The sequence below is a fragment of the Capricornis sumatraensis genome, chromosome 20 (assembly GCF_032405125.1).
Source record: "Capricornis sumatraensis isolate serow.1 chromosome 20, serow.2, whole genome shotgun sequence".
Classification (NCBI taxonomy): Eukaryota; Metazoa; Chordata; class Mammalia; order Artiodactyla; family Bovidae; genus Capricornis; species Capricornis sumatraensis.
In genome coordinates, this window is record NC_091088.1 from 21,741,992 (window position 1) to 21,761,231 (window position 19,240).

The following is a 19,240-nucleotide window of genomic DNA, read 5'->3' on the forward strand; positions in this document are numbered from 1 at the left end:
ATTTACCTATACAGTTACAATGTAGTCCTGAATCTTTTGTATCCATTTCTAATTCATTGAGATGCAAAAGGGAATCTCAATACTGTTACTGGTATAAGGTCCCTGTTTGTTTTGTTTGCTCTTTTGTTTTTGTCAGGATCAACCTGGCAAGTTTTATTTTTTAATGTGAGTAAGCAGCTTAGAGATACATACATATCGGGCTCTTCTTTGTTCATCAGATGGTAAGGTGGGGATGCTTTTTTTTTTGTTAGTTTGCTTCTTATGCCATTTATGTGGCCTAGTATGTCAAATATAAATTTGATTTCTCTCACCAAGGAGAACAATTTTCTTGTTTCTGTCTGCATCATGTGAAACATTATTTCAGAGACTTCCCTGGTGGTCCAATGGTTGAGACTTCACCTTCCAATGTGCGGGGTTTGGCTTTGATTTCTGGTTGTGGAGCTATTGTTCTTATTGCATAGGAACCTGGAATGTTAGGTCCATGAATCAAGGTAAATTAGAAGTGGTCCAACAGGATAGCAAGAGTGATCATTGACATTTTAGGAATCAGTGAACTAAAATGGATGGGAATGGGCAAATTTAATTCAGATGACCATTATATCTACTAGTGTGGGCAAGAATCCCTTAGAAGAAATGGAGTAGCCATCATAGTCAACGAAAGAGTCCAAAATCCACTACTTGGATGCAATCTCACAAATGAAAAAATGACCTCTGTTCATTTCGAAGCAAACCATTCAGTATCAGTAATCCAAGTCTATGCCTCAACCACTAATGCTGAAGAAGCTGAAGTCTAATGGTTCTATGAAAACCTTTAAGACTTTCTAGAACTAGCATCAAAAAAAAGATGTCCTTTTCAAAAAAGATGTCCTTTTCATCACAGGGACTGGAATGCAAAAGTAGGAAGTCAAGAGGTACATGGAATAACAGGCAAGTTTGACCTTGGATTACAAAATGAAACAAGGCAAAGGCTAACAGAGTTTTGCCAAGAGAACACACTGATCATAGCAAACACACTCTTCCAGCAACACCAGAGACAACTGTACACATGGACATCAACCAGATGGTCAGTACTGAAATCAGATTGGTACTCTGTGCAGATGAAAATGGAGAAAAGTCCACACAGTCTACAAAAACAAGACCTGGAGCTAACTGTGGCTCAGATCATGAATTCCTTATTGCAAAATTCAGACGTAGGGAAAACCACTAGGCCATTCAGTTATGATCGAAATCAAATCCCTTACGATTATACAGTGGAAGTGACAAATAGATTCAAGGGATTAAATGTGATAGAGTGCCAGAAGAACTAAGGATGGAGGTTTGTAACACTGTATAAAAGATGGTGATCAAAACCATCCCCAAGAGAAAGAAATGCAAAAAGGCAAAATGGTTGTCTGAGGAGGCCTTACAAATAGATGAGAAAAGAAGAGAAATGAAAGGCAAAGGAGAAAACCAATCTGAATGCAGAGTTCCAAAGAATAGCAGGGAGAGATAAGAAAGCATTCTTAAGTGAACAGGGCAAAGAAATAGAGGCAATAGAATGGGAAAGACTAGAGATCTCTTTAAGAAAATTAGAGCTATCAAGGAAACATTTCATGCAACGATGGGCACAATAAAGGATAGAAATGGTATGGACCTAACAGAAGCGAAGATATTAAGAAGAAGTGGCAAGAATACACAGAAGAACTATACTAAAAACTCTTAATGACCCAGACAGCCACAATGGTGTGATCACTCACCTAGAGCCAGACATTCTGGAGTGTGAAGTCAAGTGAGCCTTAGGAAGCATCACTACGAACAAAGCTAGTGGAGATGATGGAATTCCAGCTCAGCTATTTCAAATCCTAAAAGATGATGCTTTGAAATAGCTGCACTCAATATACTGCAAGTTTGGAAAACTCAACAGTGGCCACAGGATTGGAAAAGGTCAATTTTCATGCCAATCCCAAACAAAGGCAATGCCAAAGAATGTTCAGACTACTGCAAAATGGTGCTAATTTCACATGCTAACAAGGTAAAGCTCAAAATGATTCAAGCTAGGCTTCAACAGTACATGAACTCAGAATTTGCAGATATTCAAGCTGGGTTTAGAAAAGGCAGAGGAACCAGAGATCAAATCGCCAACATCCCCTGGATCATAGAAAAAGCAAGGGAATTTCAGGAAAACATCTACTGCTTCATTGACACAAAAGCCTTTGACTGTGGATCACAACAAATCGTGGAAAATTCTTGAGGAGAGGAGAATACGAGACCATCTTACCTGCCTCCTGAGAAACCTGTATGCAGTTCAAGAAGCAACAGTTGGAACCAGATGTCGAACAACGGACTGGTTCCAAATTGGGAGAGGAGTAAAACAAGATTGTATATTGTCACCCTGCTTATTTAGTTTCTATGCAGAGTACATCATGGAAAAGGCTGGGCTGGATGAAGCTCAAGGGGGAATGAAGATTCTGGGAGAAATATCAGTAACCTCAGTTTTACAGATGACATCACCGTAGTGGCAGAAAGCAAAGAGGAACTAAGCAGCCTGTTGATGAAGGTGAAAGAGTAGAGTAGAAAAGATGGCTTAAAAGTTGACATTCAAAAAATTAAGATCATGGCATCTGGTCCCATCACTTCATGGCAAATAGATGGGGAAAGTAGAGACATCACTTTGCCCACAAAGGTCTGTATAGTCAAATCTATGGTTTTTCCAGTAGTCATGTGCAGAAGTGAGAGTTGGACCAGAAAGAAGGCTGAGCACCGAAGAATTGATGCTTCCAAAATATTATGCTGGAGAAGACGCTTGAGAGCCCCTTGGAGAGCAAGGAGATGGTTAGATAGCTTCACTGAGTCAATGGACATTAACTTGACCAAACTTTGGGAGATAGTGAAGGACAGGGAAGCCTGGCGTGCTGCAGGTCGTGGCGTCACAAAGAGTTGAACACTCTGAACGACTGAACTGAACTGAATTGAATTAGTTACATAGCGGACAACTGTGGAGCTAAGATCCTACATTATTTGTGGCCAAACACCTAAAACATAAAACAGATGCAATATTGTACAAATCAATAAAGACTTTGAAAATGGTCCATATTAAAAAAAATCTTAAAAATGTTAGTTCAGCTTATTGTGTTCAAGATTCTTACCCACTTATCTCTGTAGCCATAACAAACTAAAGAAATTAAACTGCCTTTTAAAAGAAGTGTCAGCTGTTTACTCTGCAGTGTGAGGACCAGTTTTTCACTCTGGGAAAAATAATAAATACCTAGGTATTCTGAAAGACATGATAATGATTATGTCAGTTTAGTCTGAGAAAAAGAAATTTAATTCTTTAATCTCTGTGATGGAACAGAGTACTTTAAACCTTTGAAAAACTGTTCTAAATTAGTTGACATATGCCAGTCTAGATTAGAGTAACTTAATTTATTTTAGGGAAAAATATTACTCATCCATTTATAGTTAGGAATAAAATAGCTTTTAGGAAATGTCATTTTAGTGTGACTGTTTTTTTATATTATGACTCTTTTATAAAGATTAATACAGTCTGCTTTCTCTATCTGCAGATACAGAACCTGCAGATATGGAGGGCCTACTATACTAGCCATTTTAGATAAGGGACTTGAGTATTTGAGAATTTTGGCATGCATGGCAGGTCCTGGAAATATCCCTGTGCAGATTGAGCGATGACTAGAAAACATTGATTCCAGACTTCTTTAACTTAAGTGGAATGTTCATAAAATAGTTACTTGTTTACTGTTTTCATGTCATATTAGGATGCGATTCAATTTTGAAATGTTAAACATATCTTTGACCTGTACCATATATAAGAGGAATACATTGCTCTGAAGGCCAGGCACAAATTAGTCATCTGTGAAAACCAGGATTCTGGCCTCTCTAGAATTGAGTTATCTTTGGATTTAGCAAATGTATGCAACTCTTTGTTATATATTTGCTTTATTTTTCCCTATCGAACTAGTTTTTGAAAGTATACTTAGTTTTTTGGCTAATCTTTTTTTTTTTTTTCTGTATCTGATATTGCCTTATAACACTTACTGACATTAACAGGGATGTGCTAAAGATTTTTTATGTGCCAATTAGCTGAATTCTTTACTCAAAAATGAAAATACCCCTTCATGCCGGGTGGATCTCTACCGAGGCTGGAATTATTTACCAAGAGTTGTTTCTACGTTTTCAGAAGTTTTATGCTGCAGCTAAGTTTTGAAAGAACAAAATTGTAGGATAAAGAAACCAAAAAAGTTTAAGACCTTCAGCTCAAGGGAAATAGATTTTTTTTTTTCATTCTTTTTCTTGTCTTCAATTGCAGTCAAGTCAACATTGCTGCTGTATCAAAGTCCAACCACAGGTCTCTTCCCCACTAAAACATGTGGTGATGATCAGAAGGCCAAGGTTCATGACAGTCTGTACTGTGCTGCTGGTGCCTGGGCTTTGGCTCTTGCGTACAGGTAAGCGGGTGTGTCTTCTCCTTGTGACTCCAAGTCTAGGCCCAAGACAAACTGGACAGCTATCTGTTGGCTCTGCTTCTGAGTCACCGTGTGACCTGCAGCTGTTTGCATCTCCTTTTCAGCCTCTAAATCTTTCAGGTTTCCAGAGCGTTTGGGTTAGATAAATTGTAACATTTTATGACTTTGTGACTAACATTTCTCATCTCTAGGTTTGTAAATCAGCTTTAGTCTTTAATAGAATGAATTGCCCATTCTCATTGAATTGATTTGTTTTGACCATAGAGGAAATTGATAGTGATTGATGATGAATCTAGAGCCTAGAGTAGTTAATAGAGTAGTCCCAAATGACACACCTAGGTAATGATAGAGCCAGGACCAGAACTCCTCTCCTTCCTTCCCCCAGTTTAGTGTTTTTCTAATTACACTTCATTGGGAGATCACTAAGTCAGAAAATTCTTATAAAGTAAAAGAAAAATAAACCTTTTCACAATACAGAAGTTTTGTTTTTTCATTATTAGTATCTATTTCTTTATTTCATTATTTATTTATTTGTTTCATTATTAATATATCCGATGTGGGTCTTGACTTGTAGTCAGTAGTGATACATTTTAACTGTTAAAAAAATGGATTTCTGAGTATTAATTCTCCGAAGGTAGTAAATGCATGTGCCTCTGATTTGAAGATTGTATCCTTAACATGAATATGATTGGTCTGTCTTAAATCATTGATGTGTTTCACTGATGTTAGATAGGTGCTCCCTGATGTGCCATAGCACCCATGTCTACTTCTTATCAAAGTGTGTAGGTGGCTCTACCGTAAATAAGGTCAGACAAAGCCAGATTGTGGCTGCCTATAAGACACCTTGCCTGGGCTCTTAAAAATGTAATCATAGAAGATTAGAAAATAGGTATGAAGATGGCGCAATTATGAGAATCAAATGCAATGTGTAAACCTTGATTGAATCATGCATTAAAAAAAACTAAAGTATATTTTGGGGATAATTGGATGTATTGGATATAGAGTATATATTAGACACTATGTCTATGCTAATAGCTCATTGGTGTGATAATGATATTATGGTCATATAGGCAAATGTCCTTGTATTTAGGGGATACTTCTGAAATATGTATGGTGTTAGTGCCGAGAATAAATTATAGATAAAGAATTCAAGCTAATTTTATCAGCTCTTGAATCCATGTGAAGAATAGAGTTTTATTCATTGTAGCAGTTGTGTAGCTTTTGTATACATTTGAAATTTTTCTGAATAAAGTGTTCAGGGAAAATTGCTTAAAACAATACAAGAGTACAGGCCCTTTCCCAGAAGCCTTCAAAAATCTGATAGAGAATTTAAAGTCCGTTCTTTGCTAGGGACACTGTTTACTAACTCCCTGGATAATTTATCTTATATAGTTAAAGTAAAAACTTTTTGTTTTACTAGCAAACAAAATGTCTTCTGTTTGGAGAAACACAAGAGTACGTACCATAGAATTAGGATGAAGCCGTTTTTACCTACAGTACTAATTCCCTGGATAATTTATCTTATATAGTTAAAGTAAAAACTTTTTGTTTTACTAGCAAACAAAATGTCTTCTGTTTGGAGAAACACAAGAGTACGTACCACAGAATTAGGATGAAGCCGTTTTTACCCACAGTACTAACTCCCTGGATAATTTATCTTATATAGTTAAAGTAAAAACTTTTTGTTTTACTAGCAAACAAAATGTCTTCTGTTTGGAGAAACACAAGGGTACGTACCACAGAATTAGGATGAAGCCATTTTTACCCACAGTATTAAGCTGTGATGATTTGTTTAGATAATCCCCATGTTGTAAAATTAGTAGAATTCTGTTTCCAATTCTACTTAAAAATGCTGATGAAATCATATAGATAACATTAGGAAAAATTCGTCAAAAATTAAACTGTCAATATTTTCAGGGATTTATATCTATCTCTTATTGGTAATGAATGCGTAATATGAAGTCATTAATTTTTTTAAAAGGAAGTAATTTGATTTTTCTAATTGCATTAGTTTTCAATCAGTCATGTAAAAAAATCTCTTGAAACCTCAGTTCTATTTGAATGTGTGTATATGTACATGTGTACTGAGGACTTAAAATAATTATTTTATGCACATTTATATTTCATTTACATTAGGAGTATGGTTTGATTTAATTTAATTAAATAATTGGATAAAAGCAAGAAAGTGAAATAGCTTATTTGTGAAATACACTTTGACATAGTTTGTTTTTCTTAAATGCAATATTATAGTTTCACTTTGTAATTTTGTTTTATTTTAGAGAGGAAAGAAATGCTTACTAATATGTTTTACTTTTTAAGACGTCTTTTACACGTTATCAAGTTGTAGTCCTGAATATACCTTTGTTTAAAATTATATTGCATTATATCTAATTATATCTATTTATACTACTTTATATATAATTATATCTATATTGCATTAATGTTCTATATGAATATAATTATAATTAATAGAATTAAAATTTATATTTAGTTATATAATTATAACTACTATAATTATTTTATTTTATAAATAATTATATTGCTTTGATTTAGGTTATATCTGATATAACCTAAATATCCTAAATATCATAACCTAAATATATGATTTAGGTTAATATTGTTTCTAAAACTAGTCAATTGTACAAAATATCTTTTAAAAGAAAAATTGAACCTATACTTTGCATGTGTGCTCAGTTGCTCAGTCATGTCCGACCCTCTTATGACCCCATGGACTCTAGCCCACCAGGCTTCTTTGTCCATAGGAGTATCCTGGGAAGAATACTGGAATGAGTTGCCATTTACTCCTCCAGGGGAACGTCCTGACCCAAGGATTGAAGCTGTGTCTCCTGCAGCTTCTGCATTGGCAAGTGGATTCTTTACCACTGAGCCACCTGGGAAGCCCTAAACCTGTACTTTATGCTATACTAAAAAGTACTATGTAGAGTTTTTGCATTTTTTGTTCTTACTTCTAGAAAAAAAGCATGACTTTAATTTAGGCTTTAAATACAGAATTTAGTTTTCTTTACTTTTTATGTTTGAGAAAAGTAGCTTTTTTTTTTTTTAAGAGTATTGATTTGAAAAAGCACTTTAGACTGTGCATATGTTAGAAAAACTCAAGGTGAGGTGTTGGTAAGACACTTTGCGGTACTGTCTAAGAGAGAGAGAGAGAGGAATACTTCATGCAAGATGTTGGCCTGTTCCCTCTCAGTGTCAGATCTATTGCTATTTTAGGAGTTAAATATAACAGGTGGCCCTAGCTTAGTCCTTGTAAACAGTCAAGTCGCATGACCAAACAGTATTCTGATTTTATTTTCCCTGAATCTTGACTGTGGGGAAATAATGCACCAGTGATAGGATTTAAGTGTTTAGTTTTTCACTAGTTATGTATTTTTAAGTTTTGATTTAAATATAAACTTAATATTATAGAAATATTCAGTCAACATCTCCACATGGCTTGTGATCAATTAAAGTTACTTATCTGATTTTTTTAAATTAAACATTTTATTGAGATCATATTAAAACTTGAATGTACATCAGTAAAGCTTGTTAGTTCTTGGTAGAAAATAGAGGAATTATTTTGGATGAAAAGGTTCATTTTAAATCTTAGGAAAGGAAATAGATATATACTAGTTGCCTAAATGTTTTTACTCAAATGCAACTGTTCTTTAGTTTTCTAAGTCAGAAAAGAAATATTTTTCTGGTTACCACTATTATTTGCTAAGGAAAGGAGAAAGAAAAACATCATTAAAATAGAAGAATTCTTTATTGTGGCTAAATTATTGTGGGATATTTTAGTCTTGGTATAATGCTTGTGGAAATTAGGGGCAGAGAAATTGCAGTCAAGGTAATTTTAGAAAAATTGGATTTTGTTTCTTTCTGAATTATTTCTTTGTTTTTTATGAAGTGGGAATTATATGCAGAACATTTCATTGAGTTCATTTTACTCCAGATGTGCTGCTTCCTTTCTTTATCAGTGCCAAGTCAAATGTTATCCACTCCATAATTTGCCTGTTATCACTTGGTTCTGACATCATGGGAAAAAAGATCACAGAGCAGAATCATACTAGCTATACTTTAATACCTGCATGTGAAAAGAAGAATGATATTCTAATGACAAATAGACATTTATACTGACATTCACCATACTGTATTAAAATGATCATTGTTCTTTCTACTGCTGGTATATGAGGTCTGTAATTGAAAGAGGAAGTAATTATAGTTTACTCTTTATGGGGAACAGGTAGTGTTTTTTGTCAAGTGAGGATGATAGCTAGATATTTTACTTATGATTTAGTAAAACAATGAATAAGCTACTTTTATTTTTTCAAGAGTGTATAACATCTTTTTTGAAGGCCACTGATCAATAATAAAAAGTAACTTAAAGATCGAAAAACATTTTAACCTAATTTAATATTTAAGTGTCAGCTTTTTTTTTTTAAAGCAGGAGTTGTAAACTGTAGTCAATTGATTTTAAACTAAGACCTGAAAATATAAAACTTTATGCCCAAATACATCATTATCATCCTGGATGCATTTTTGTTTGAAGGCATTGCTGACTGAAGTGCCCATTCTGGCATTATTAAACACATAGCAGAGCAAAGAAGACACAGAAAGTGAAAGTGAAGTCGCTCAGTCATGTCCAACTCTTTGCGATCCCATGGACGGTAACCTACCAGGCTCCACGGTCCGTGGGATTTTCCAGGCAAGAATACTGGAGTGGGCTGCCATTTCTTTTTCCAGGGGATCTTCCCAACCCAGGGATCGAACCTGGGTCTCCTGCATTGCAGACAGATGCTTTACCATCTGAGCCGCTAGAGGAGCCAAAGAAGACATGGGCCTACGTTAATTTACACTTCTTTGAATCCAAGTGATCATTGCATAACCTAAAAGGATTGGTATTTAAAATTGCCTGTGCTCTGTGAATGGTGAATTAAAAAAAAATCCATTGGTAGATTTTTCTAATATAAAAATATCCTTTAAAGTTTCAGCCAAGTCAGTGTTGAAAATATTATACACTATTTTTAACACAATTAACTTACTTCCTTAAGACGAGGGGAAATTTGCACAATTTCATCATGAGATTTTTTTTTTAAGCATTTCTACATCTGCTGGGAAAATGGAGTTTCACTGTTACAGAATTAGTAGTTGTCACCAGAACATAGGATTAGCCAGATAAATACTTAATTATCAAAAGCTCTGCTTCCTTTTCAAATGCATTTCCAATTTGTTTCATGAGTTATCTCTCTCACCCAGGCGCATTGATGATGACAAGGGAAGGACCCATGAGCTGGAGCACTCGGCTATAAAATGTATGAGAGGAATTCTGTACTGCTACATGCGTCAGGCCGATAAGGTAAAACACTGTAGTATGGACTGAAATTCTCACATCGTTCTGAGGGATTAATTTAACCAGTATAGCAGTAACATCTTCTGAAGAAGGATGTACTTTAAAAAGGTAAAGCCACGTCCTGGGGGCAGTCTGGATAGATTAAAACAGCTCTGCCTTCCCAGCCCAGGGTTTTGAAATACTGAAATTGAAGAAATAACCTTAAGCAAGATTGATTGGGAACTGTTGTTTGGGCTTGAATTTGTATTTTGCATCTGATGTTTGCTCAGATAAATAGTTTCTAAAGAACCTCATGATATGCATAATTCTAACCAATATTGTATTAAATAAGAAAGTCCTTATCAAAATTCCTTTTGTACATGTCATTACTCTAATTGAACTTCAGTTTAGAAATATAATAATTCATTCATTTATGTATAAAGAGGGTGGGAATTAAAGGCTTAGAAAACAGCAGACTTTACAGGATTATTTTGGAAATTAAACAGTGTACATAATAAAACTTTTTAAACTATAAAGCTCTATACAAATATAATGTGATATTCCTTCTACTTATCTACATCTCTGTGTTTCCAGGTCCTAATATATTATGATACGTTATTAAATTTACATCATGGTTCCTCAACAACCACTCCCACGTTTGATAATTTATTAGAAAAGATACACTTCAGTAGTTAATGCAGGCAATTTTAATCACTTAATATTTTGTGTATCTCTATCATATGGATATTATATTAAGTTTTTGTGATAGCACATTTTTTAAGACCTGACCTGAAGTCAAAAATGTAAAAGAAAAAAAAATCCTATATATTCTGTCACCAAAATATGGCAACAAAAAAAATTAGTTTGCAGAAAGTAAATTTATTCACAAGTTGATAATAGAGATATATGAAAAACCTGTAATTTGTCTACTGAGATTTGACTTTGCAAATCATTATTATAAAGGTTTTTCAGTGCTTGAAATAAAGTAATATGTCATATTGACATTTAATATTTGAATTAAATTTGTATAACATATTGAAGTAATTGCGATTAAAATTTTTTTTCCTAAGTGTGAGAAGTTTACTATTTGTTTCACATTTATCATTTCGTGAATTCTTTTGTGTAAATTCAACTTTTCTTTCAAGAAAACATTGTGTGAACCGTGAATTTCATGTGCTTGCTAACCAGGTTGGCATACTTAAGTTATAATTGTTTATCAAAAGGAAGAAAATGATGTACTATAAATTTTTTTCTTTGTGATTTGTTTAATCTTCTTAATGTCCTTTTCTAAATATTATTCACCTTTACTAACAAGTATTCATAGTTTGGTATTCTTTTGAATACAACTTGAATGTAACTTAAGCTGTCTTTGAATTCCTTAAACTACAAAGGATTATCATTTTTTGCCTTACGTGAGTTGTAAGAAGGTACAGATCACATGAGGATCACATTTGGTATTTCTGCATACTACAAAATGTAGAATTTTATAAATTTTAAATTACTGTTATTGGTATAATCTTTCTTGAACCCCATAACGTTACAGTAGGAATAGAAGATATTGCTACAACGCACATAGGACTCAGTAGACTAAACCTTGCACGCAGCTAATTACCTCCCACCATACCTTCACCTTGGTGCTCACTATTTCCTTCATGATTTCATAGCAGTAGACATTGTTAATACTTTTAAATGTGTACTTTTATCTTCTGGCCCTCCCTTAAAACTAAAGTAAAGTGTATTTGTAATGTTCATGTGCTGTTTGACCTTAAAGCTCATCTTCTGAAGTAAAATCATGACTTAGTGAAACTTTTTTGCTTCTCATTGTAAAGCATGCTTCCTGATCTATTTTCTAATAATACTACCTAAATAGGATGTTTTAATTTATTTGAGTGAATAGTTTTCCTTGATTTGAAGAATATAGAGCAATCTAATTTCTATTATTTTCTTTCTGCTTGTATTAATTTCTACTTATCAACATTAGTTATTTTTTACCTCTAGGTGTTCATATACCTATTTTTATTAATACTTCTTAAAGAGGAGCATTCAGATTTCAAAATCGATTCAATTTGTAGTTCATAGTTCAGAAAATAGAGATCTGCTTTACAGTAGCCTATGAATGTTGCTGTCCCTGTCTGCATAAAAAATTTATTTCCTGAAAATGCTGCCTAAGTACTTTCTAATTCATGAGAAATCATTAAATTTTTATAAAATTTATTCTTCGTGGATTCCCTTATGAGATGATTCTCCTACCTCAGTGTATATTTTAAGCCTATAAATTAAGGATGTTTTTAAGAGTATTTTGTCATCACAAAATACTCAATACCTTTTCCTGAATGATAAACTTGCTTATTCACAGTAATTAAAATTTTGAGGAAAAGTCTAAATAAAATACAGAAGGAAAAAACATTATTCTAGAATTCTTTTAATCTAGAAATTCTTACTTTGATAAATAATTCTTTATTTTTACTTCCCAGATATCATATAATACTAATTAACATCTTCTTGATTTTGGCTGCTCTCAAGAGTATTTTTGTGTATATTTTTATACAATTTGTTTCATTAATTTTCAAAGTTTATTGAATTTGGGTCTTTTTTTTCCCCTGAAATTTTATTTTATTATTTTTTTAAATTTATTATTTTTTTTTAATTTTATTTTTTCACTTTACAATACTGTATTGGTTTTGCCATACATTGACATGAATCCACCACAGGTGTAAAGGAGTTTCCAACCCTGAAGCCCCCTCCCACCACCCTCCCCATATCATCTCTCTGGGTCATCCCAGTGCACCAGCCCCAAGCATCCTGTATCCTGTATCGAACCTAGACTAGCGATTCATTTCTTACATGATAGTATACATGTTTCAATGCCATTCTCCCAAATCATCCCACCCTCTCCCTCTCCCACAGAGTCCAAAAGTCTGTACTTTACATCTGTGTCTCTTTTGCTGTTTGTCTTTTTACAGCTTGAAGACTCAAAGGATAATTATATAATTCACCATTTGATTATCTTTGATCGTTCAATAGTTGCCTTTCCTCTGGCACAGTCATTGAATATAAATTCTCATGCTGGGTACTTGTGTGTCTTGAAGACAAATGACAAACACTGCTTTGTCACCTGCAGCAATCACTTTATTAAACTAATAAAACCTTATCCATTTAGATACATATCAAGTGGGCAAAATATATTTTGTTTTAATTTAACCACATTTTTGTCTTAAGAGCCCAGAAAAATGTTCAGTACTTTGAGATAATAGTCATGGTACTGTGAAAGTAGTGACCACCTTGATTTCTATATTTGTGTAGCCTGAGACTGTTACCAGGAGTTTCAGACACTGAGATGGGGTAGCCATCTCACCTTTTCTGAATTAACACAGGATAGCTTGGTCACTACATAGATGGAGTGTGTACGTCCATACTGTTACCCTCATTCCCTCATTTCTGATTATCTGCTGATAGTTCCTGGCTTTAATTTTGTTGATTTCAACCTTAGGGAGGGCTTGCGGATAGCTCAGTGGTGATTGAATCACTGGGTCAGAAAGGTCCCCTAGAGGAGAAAATGGCAGCACAATTCAGTATTCTTACCTGGAAAATCCCACCGACACAGGAGCCTCGTGGGCTGCAGCCCATAGGGTCCAACAGAGTTGGCCTGAGCATGCATGCATAACATAACATATGTGTTTATATAGGGCTCGTGGAGGGCTGAAAAGGTGTGTTAGCCCTCTAGTACCAACAAATTTACTGTGATGGTCTAAATGTTCTCTGTTACTGTATTGAACAGTACAGAAATCACTAGTCACGTGTGGCTTTTGAGCACTTGCTATGGGGCCATTGTGACTGAAAACTTGAATTTCTAAATTTTATATAATTGTCTGTATCGTCAAAGCCATGATTTTTCCAGTATTCATGTATGAATGTGAGATTTGAACTGTAACGAAAGCTGAGTGCTGGAGAACTGATGCTTTTGAACTGTGGTGTTGGAAAAGACTCCTAAGTTCCTTTGACAGCAAGGAGATCAAACCAATCAATCCTAAAGAATATCAGTCCTGGATATTCATTGGAAGGACTGATGCTGAAGCTGAAACTCCAATACTTTGGCCACCTAATGTGAAAAACTGACTCCTTGGAAAAGACCCTAATGCTGGGAAAGATTGAAGGTGGGAGGAGAAGGGGATGACAGAGGATGAGATGGTTGGATGGCATCACCAACTCGATGGAAATGAGTTTCAGCAAGCTCTGGGAGTTGGTGAAGGACAGGGATGCCTGGTGTGCTATAGTCCATGGGGTCTCAAAGAGTTGGACATGACTAGGCAATTGAACTGAACTGAGTTCAATTTGTCACGTATAGCTAGTGGCTGCCATATTGGAGAGTATAACTTCTTGAAGCTTGAAAGATAGTGGAAGATACAGAAAATTAATGGAGATGGTGATTGAAGCCATGAAATTAAAAGACGCTTACTCCTTAGAAGAAAAGTTATGACCAACCTAGATAGCATATTCAAAAGCAGGGACATTACTTTGCCAACTAAGGTCTGTCTAGTCAAGGCTATGGTTTTTCCAGTAGTCATGTATGGATGTGAGAGTTGGACTGTGAAGAAGGCTGAGCGCCGAAGAATTGATGCTTTTGAACTGTGGTGTTGGAGAAGACTCTTGAGAGTCCCTTGAACTGCAAGGAGATCCAACCAGTCCATTCTGAAGGAGATCAGCCCTGGGATTTCTTTGGAAGGAATGATGTTGAGGCTGAAACTCCAGTACTTTGGTCACCTCATGCGAAGAGTTGACTCATTGGAAAAGACTTTGATGCTGGGAGGGATTGGGGTCAGGAGGAGAAGGGGACGACAGAGGATGAGATGGCTGGATGGCATCACTGACTTTATGGATGTGAGTCTGAGTGAACTCTGGTAGTTGGTGATGGACAGGGAGGCGTGGCCTGCTGCGATTCATGGGGTTGCAAAGAGTCGGACATGACTGAGCAACTGAACTGAACTGAATAAAAACAAATAACTGGAGAAATAAATAAAGGATAAGCACCCTGATATGGGAGTCCAGAGTAAGGAATTTTAGTTGGGGTTCAGAAGGGACTTTATTAAAGAAGATCTTTTTAAGATAAGACTTTAAGGATGAGAAGAAATTTGAAGATGGAACAGAGAGTATGGTTCTATGTGCTTCCTTAGCCAAGTAAAACAAGTCAAGATCATGAATACTCAGATACTATCATCATTTATATCTTTTCAAAGAGACAAGAAAGTCATTGCTTTTATTTGGCCTTGGAATATGGAATGAGGCAGGGCAAAGGTTAATAGAGTTTTGCCAAGAGAACGCACAGGTCATAGCAAACACCCTCTTCCAAAAACACAAGAGAAGACTCTACACATGGACATCACCAGATGTTCAGCACCAAAATCAGATTTATATTCTTTGCAGCCAAAGATGGAGAAGCTCTATACAGTCAGCAAAAACAAGACCAGGAGCTGACTATGGCTCAGATCATGAACTCCTTATTACCAAATTCAGATTTAAAATGAAGAAAGTAGGGAAAACCATTAAACCATTCAGCTATGACCTAAATCAAATCCCTTATGATTATACAGAGGAAGTGAGAAATAGATTTAAGGGACTAGATCTGATAGATAGAGTGCCTGATGAACTATGGATGGAGGTTCATAACATTGTACAGGAGACAGGGATCAAGACCATCCCCATGGGAAAGAAATGCAAAAAAGCAAAATGGCTGTCTGGGGAGGCCTTACAAATAGCTGTGAAAAGAAGAGAAGCAAAAAGCAAAGGAGAAAAGGAAAGATATCAGCATCTGAATGCAGAGTTCCAAAGAATAGATGGAGAGATAAGAAAGTCTTCCTCAGCAATCAATAGAGGAAATCAAAGAAATAGAGGAAAAGAACAGAATGGGAAAGAGTAGAGATCTCTTCAATAAAATTAGAGATACCAAAGGAACATTTCATGGAAAGATGGGCTCGATAAAGGACAGAAATGGTATGGACCTAACAGAAGCAGAAGAGATTAAGAAGAGGTGGCAAGAATACACAGAAGAACTATAAAAAAAGATCTTCAAGATATCTCCAAGATAATCACAATGGTGTGATCACTGACCTAGAGCCAGACATCCTGGAATGTGAAGTCAAGAGGGCCTTAGAAAGCATCACTAAGAACAAAGCTATTGGAGGTAATGGAATCCTGAAAGATGATGCTGTCAAAGTGCTGCACTCAAGATGCCAGCAAATTTGGAAAACTCAGCAGTGGCCACAGGACTGGAAAAGGTCAGTTTTCATTCCAATCCCAAAGAAAGGCAATGCCAAAGAATGCTCAAACTACCACACAATTGCACTCATCTCACATGCTAGTAAAGTAATGCTCAAACTTCTCCAAGCCAGGCTTCAGCAATACATGAATCATAAACTTCCAGATGTTCCAGCTGGTTTTAGAAAAGGCAGAGGAACCAGAGATCAAATTGCCAAGATCCACTGGATCATGGAAAAAGCAAGAGAGTTCCAGAAAAACATCTCTTTCTGCTTTATTGACTATGCCAAAGCCTTTGACTGTGTGGATCACAATAAACTGTGGAAAATTCTGAAAGAGATGGGCGTATCAGACCACCTGACCTGCTTCTTGAGAAACCTGTATACAGGTCCGGAAGCAACAGTTAGAACTGGACATGGAACACCAGACTGGTTCCATATGGGAAAAGGAGTACGTCAAGGCTGTATATTGTCACCCTGCTTACTTATCTTCTATGCAGAGTACATCATGAGAAACCCTGGGCTGGAAGAAGCACAAGCTGGAATCAAGATTGCCGGGAGAAATCTCGATAACCTCAGCTATGCAGATGGCACCACCCTTATGGCAGAAAGTGAAGAGGAGCTAAATAGCCTCTTGATGAAAGTGAAAGAAGAGAGTGAAAAAGTTGGATTAAAGCTCAACATTCAGAAAATGAAGATCATGGCATCTGGTCCCATTACTTCATGGGAAATAGATGGGGAAACAGTAGAAACAGTGTCAGAGTTTATTACTTTGGGCTCCAAAATCACTGCAGATAGTGATTGCAGCCATGAAATTAAAAGATGCTTACTGCTTGGAAGGAAAGTTATGACCAACCGAGACAGCATATTCAAAAACAGAGACATTACTTTGCCAACAAAGGTCCGTCTAGTCAAGGCTATGGTTTTTCCTGTGGTCATGTATGGATGTGAGATTTGGGCTGTGAAGAAAGCTGAGCTCCGAAGGATTGATGCTTTTGAAGTGTGGTGTTGGAGAAGACTCTTGAGAGTCCCTTGGACTGCAAGGAGATCCAACCAGTCCATTCTAAAGGAGATCAGCCCTGGGATTTCTTTGGAAGGAATGATGCTAAAGGTGAAGCTCCAGTACTTTGGCCACCTCATGGGAAGAGTTGACTCATTGGAAAAGACTCTGATGCTGGGAGGGATTGGGGGCGGGAGAAGAGGGGATGATAGAGGATGAGATGGCTGGATGGCATCATCGACTCAGTGGACATTAGTTTGAGTGAACTCCAGGAGATGGTGATGGACAGGGAGGCCTGGTGTGCTGCTATTTATGGCTCGCAAAGAGTCGGACAAGACTGAACAACTGAACTGAACTGATATATCATTCTGTTCATTCTTTGTTCCTATTCATCTTATCCTTCCAGGGAAGTAGTTAGATTTACTTGACATATAACTTTATTAGCAGATGTTTGCAAAATTGAATTAATATCTGCTTGTCCTTGGAGTTTGTCTCCTTTTGCCATTTAATACTTACTTAATTTGTATCCTAAAATGATTAAATTTTACATTGAGTTAATATGTAAAAATATGGCCTGTATTCTCTTGGAATTGGTGCCTTAGTAATGACAGTATGTGTGGTGAAAGAAATGAAAACATGTTGACAGGAGCATGGTTACAATTTGTGATGCTTGGAGAAAGAAAAAGCATTTGGCGTTTTGAAAATTTATTGAATTAGAATGTGGCCTGAAGCGCTCTTTCATTGAGTGTCATGTAAGCATTTCCAAATAGCAGTACAGTGGGATACAGTTTCTGAAATCCAGTCCCATAGAGGAAACCATTATTTGAGTCTAAAATAAGATGCAGAACATTACCAAAGGCAGTGCTAATAGATTAACAAGCCTTTTATTATACTTCAGTTATTTGTGAAGTATCAGTTAAGTATTTAACAATCATGTTAACTGTATTACATTAATAATCATGAGTTTTATCTATTTTGTTTCTTTAGAAAAAGTAACATTGTGCTTTGTTCTATCCTCTGTCTATAAGCTGTAGTTTTCCCCATTAAAAAGTCTCTTGAAAAATGTGTAATCTCTGATTTTGGATGAGAATGTGAATTAGTAGCATCATTTAAATTTCATATTTTATTCCAGGTCCAGCAATTTAAGCAGGATCCACGCCCAACAACATGTCTTCACTCTGTGTTCAATGTACATACAGGAGATGAGATCCTTTCCTATGCGGAATATGGTCATCTTCAGGTAAAAAAAGAAGACTATACATTTTCTTCTGCAGTTTTACTCTATATCATAGAATGTTTGAGGCTATTTACATTTTTACAAAATTAGATTTACATTTTGTAAAACTTTAATTGTTCAAAATGCAAGTAGAGAGTCAACCATGAAATGAAGACATCCCAGTAGAACTGAATTAGTTATTGTGATTGAGCATTAAATATTATTGCGTTCTTGGTCCAAAAGCAAAAAGGGCAGCTGGAGAGATTATAATGCTACTATCTAGAAGAAAGGATCCTACAGCTCTTTCAGTGACAAAAGCTTGTTATGCTCATTATCAAATTTAGAGGAATTTCAGTATTTAGGAACTAGGGAATAAAAGACAACTGACAGTAATACAAGAACAAATAATAGGTTTTTGTTACATCACAGTCCATTTCTAATAAATCAGCCTTCAATGATTCTAAAAACGTACCACTAAAATAATTCCAAAAGGCATAAAGGCATTAATGTAAATTTTATATGCCCAGAATCCACTGTAAAGCTTCATATTTTGTTTTCATTTTTTCTCTCCCATCTGTGTACCCCTGTGCCTTGTTTCTAGTGTACAAGTATTATATAATGCTATTTATCTTTAATGGATTTTCTCCCGCTTCATCATTTGGTTCTGTTTTCTTTAGAATAGAGTACTTACTATTCATATATTCCTTACTAAAACATGAGTATCCTTTTTATAGTTCCTTTCTCTCTAGAAACCTGAAATGTGTTACTTCCAAATGACTCCTCCAAACACAGAAAGTTCAGTGTCCCCATTTCTACCCAGCAGAAACTCTTAATAGTTATTTGTAACCAGTTCTATGGTGATTTAATTGTACATAAATATGTAGTTGCTCAGCTGTGTCATAATTTTTCAAATAATTAGGTTTTCTGTGCCTTTTGCTTTCACAGATATGTTTGCTATTTGACATAGAGTTTTTAGAAGATAATGAT

The 19,240-nt window shown here is 35.6% G+C and overlaps 1 protein-coding gene across 1 annotated transcript in view; it reads left to right on the forward strand.

Annotated features, from left to right (window-relative positions):
• The first annotated feature begins 1,045 nt into the window (after positions 1–1,045).
• The window catches only part of PHKB (phosphorylase kinase regulatory subunit beta), a 195,251-nt gene continuing 177,056 nt past the window's right edge, over positions 1,046–19,240 (forward strand). Inside the window, exons 1-4 of the mRNA XM_068993014.1 lie at positions 1,046–1,190; positions 4,304–4,442; positions 9,714–9,813; positions 18,170–18,277. Coding sequence (XP_068849115.1) covers positions 1,046–1,190; positions 4,304–4,442; positions 9,714–9,813; positions 18,170–18,277 — 492 coding nt within the window. The remainder of the gene's footprint in view (positions 1,191–4,303; positions 4,443–9,713; positions 9,814–18,169; positions 18,278–19,240) is intronic.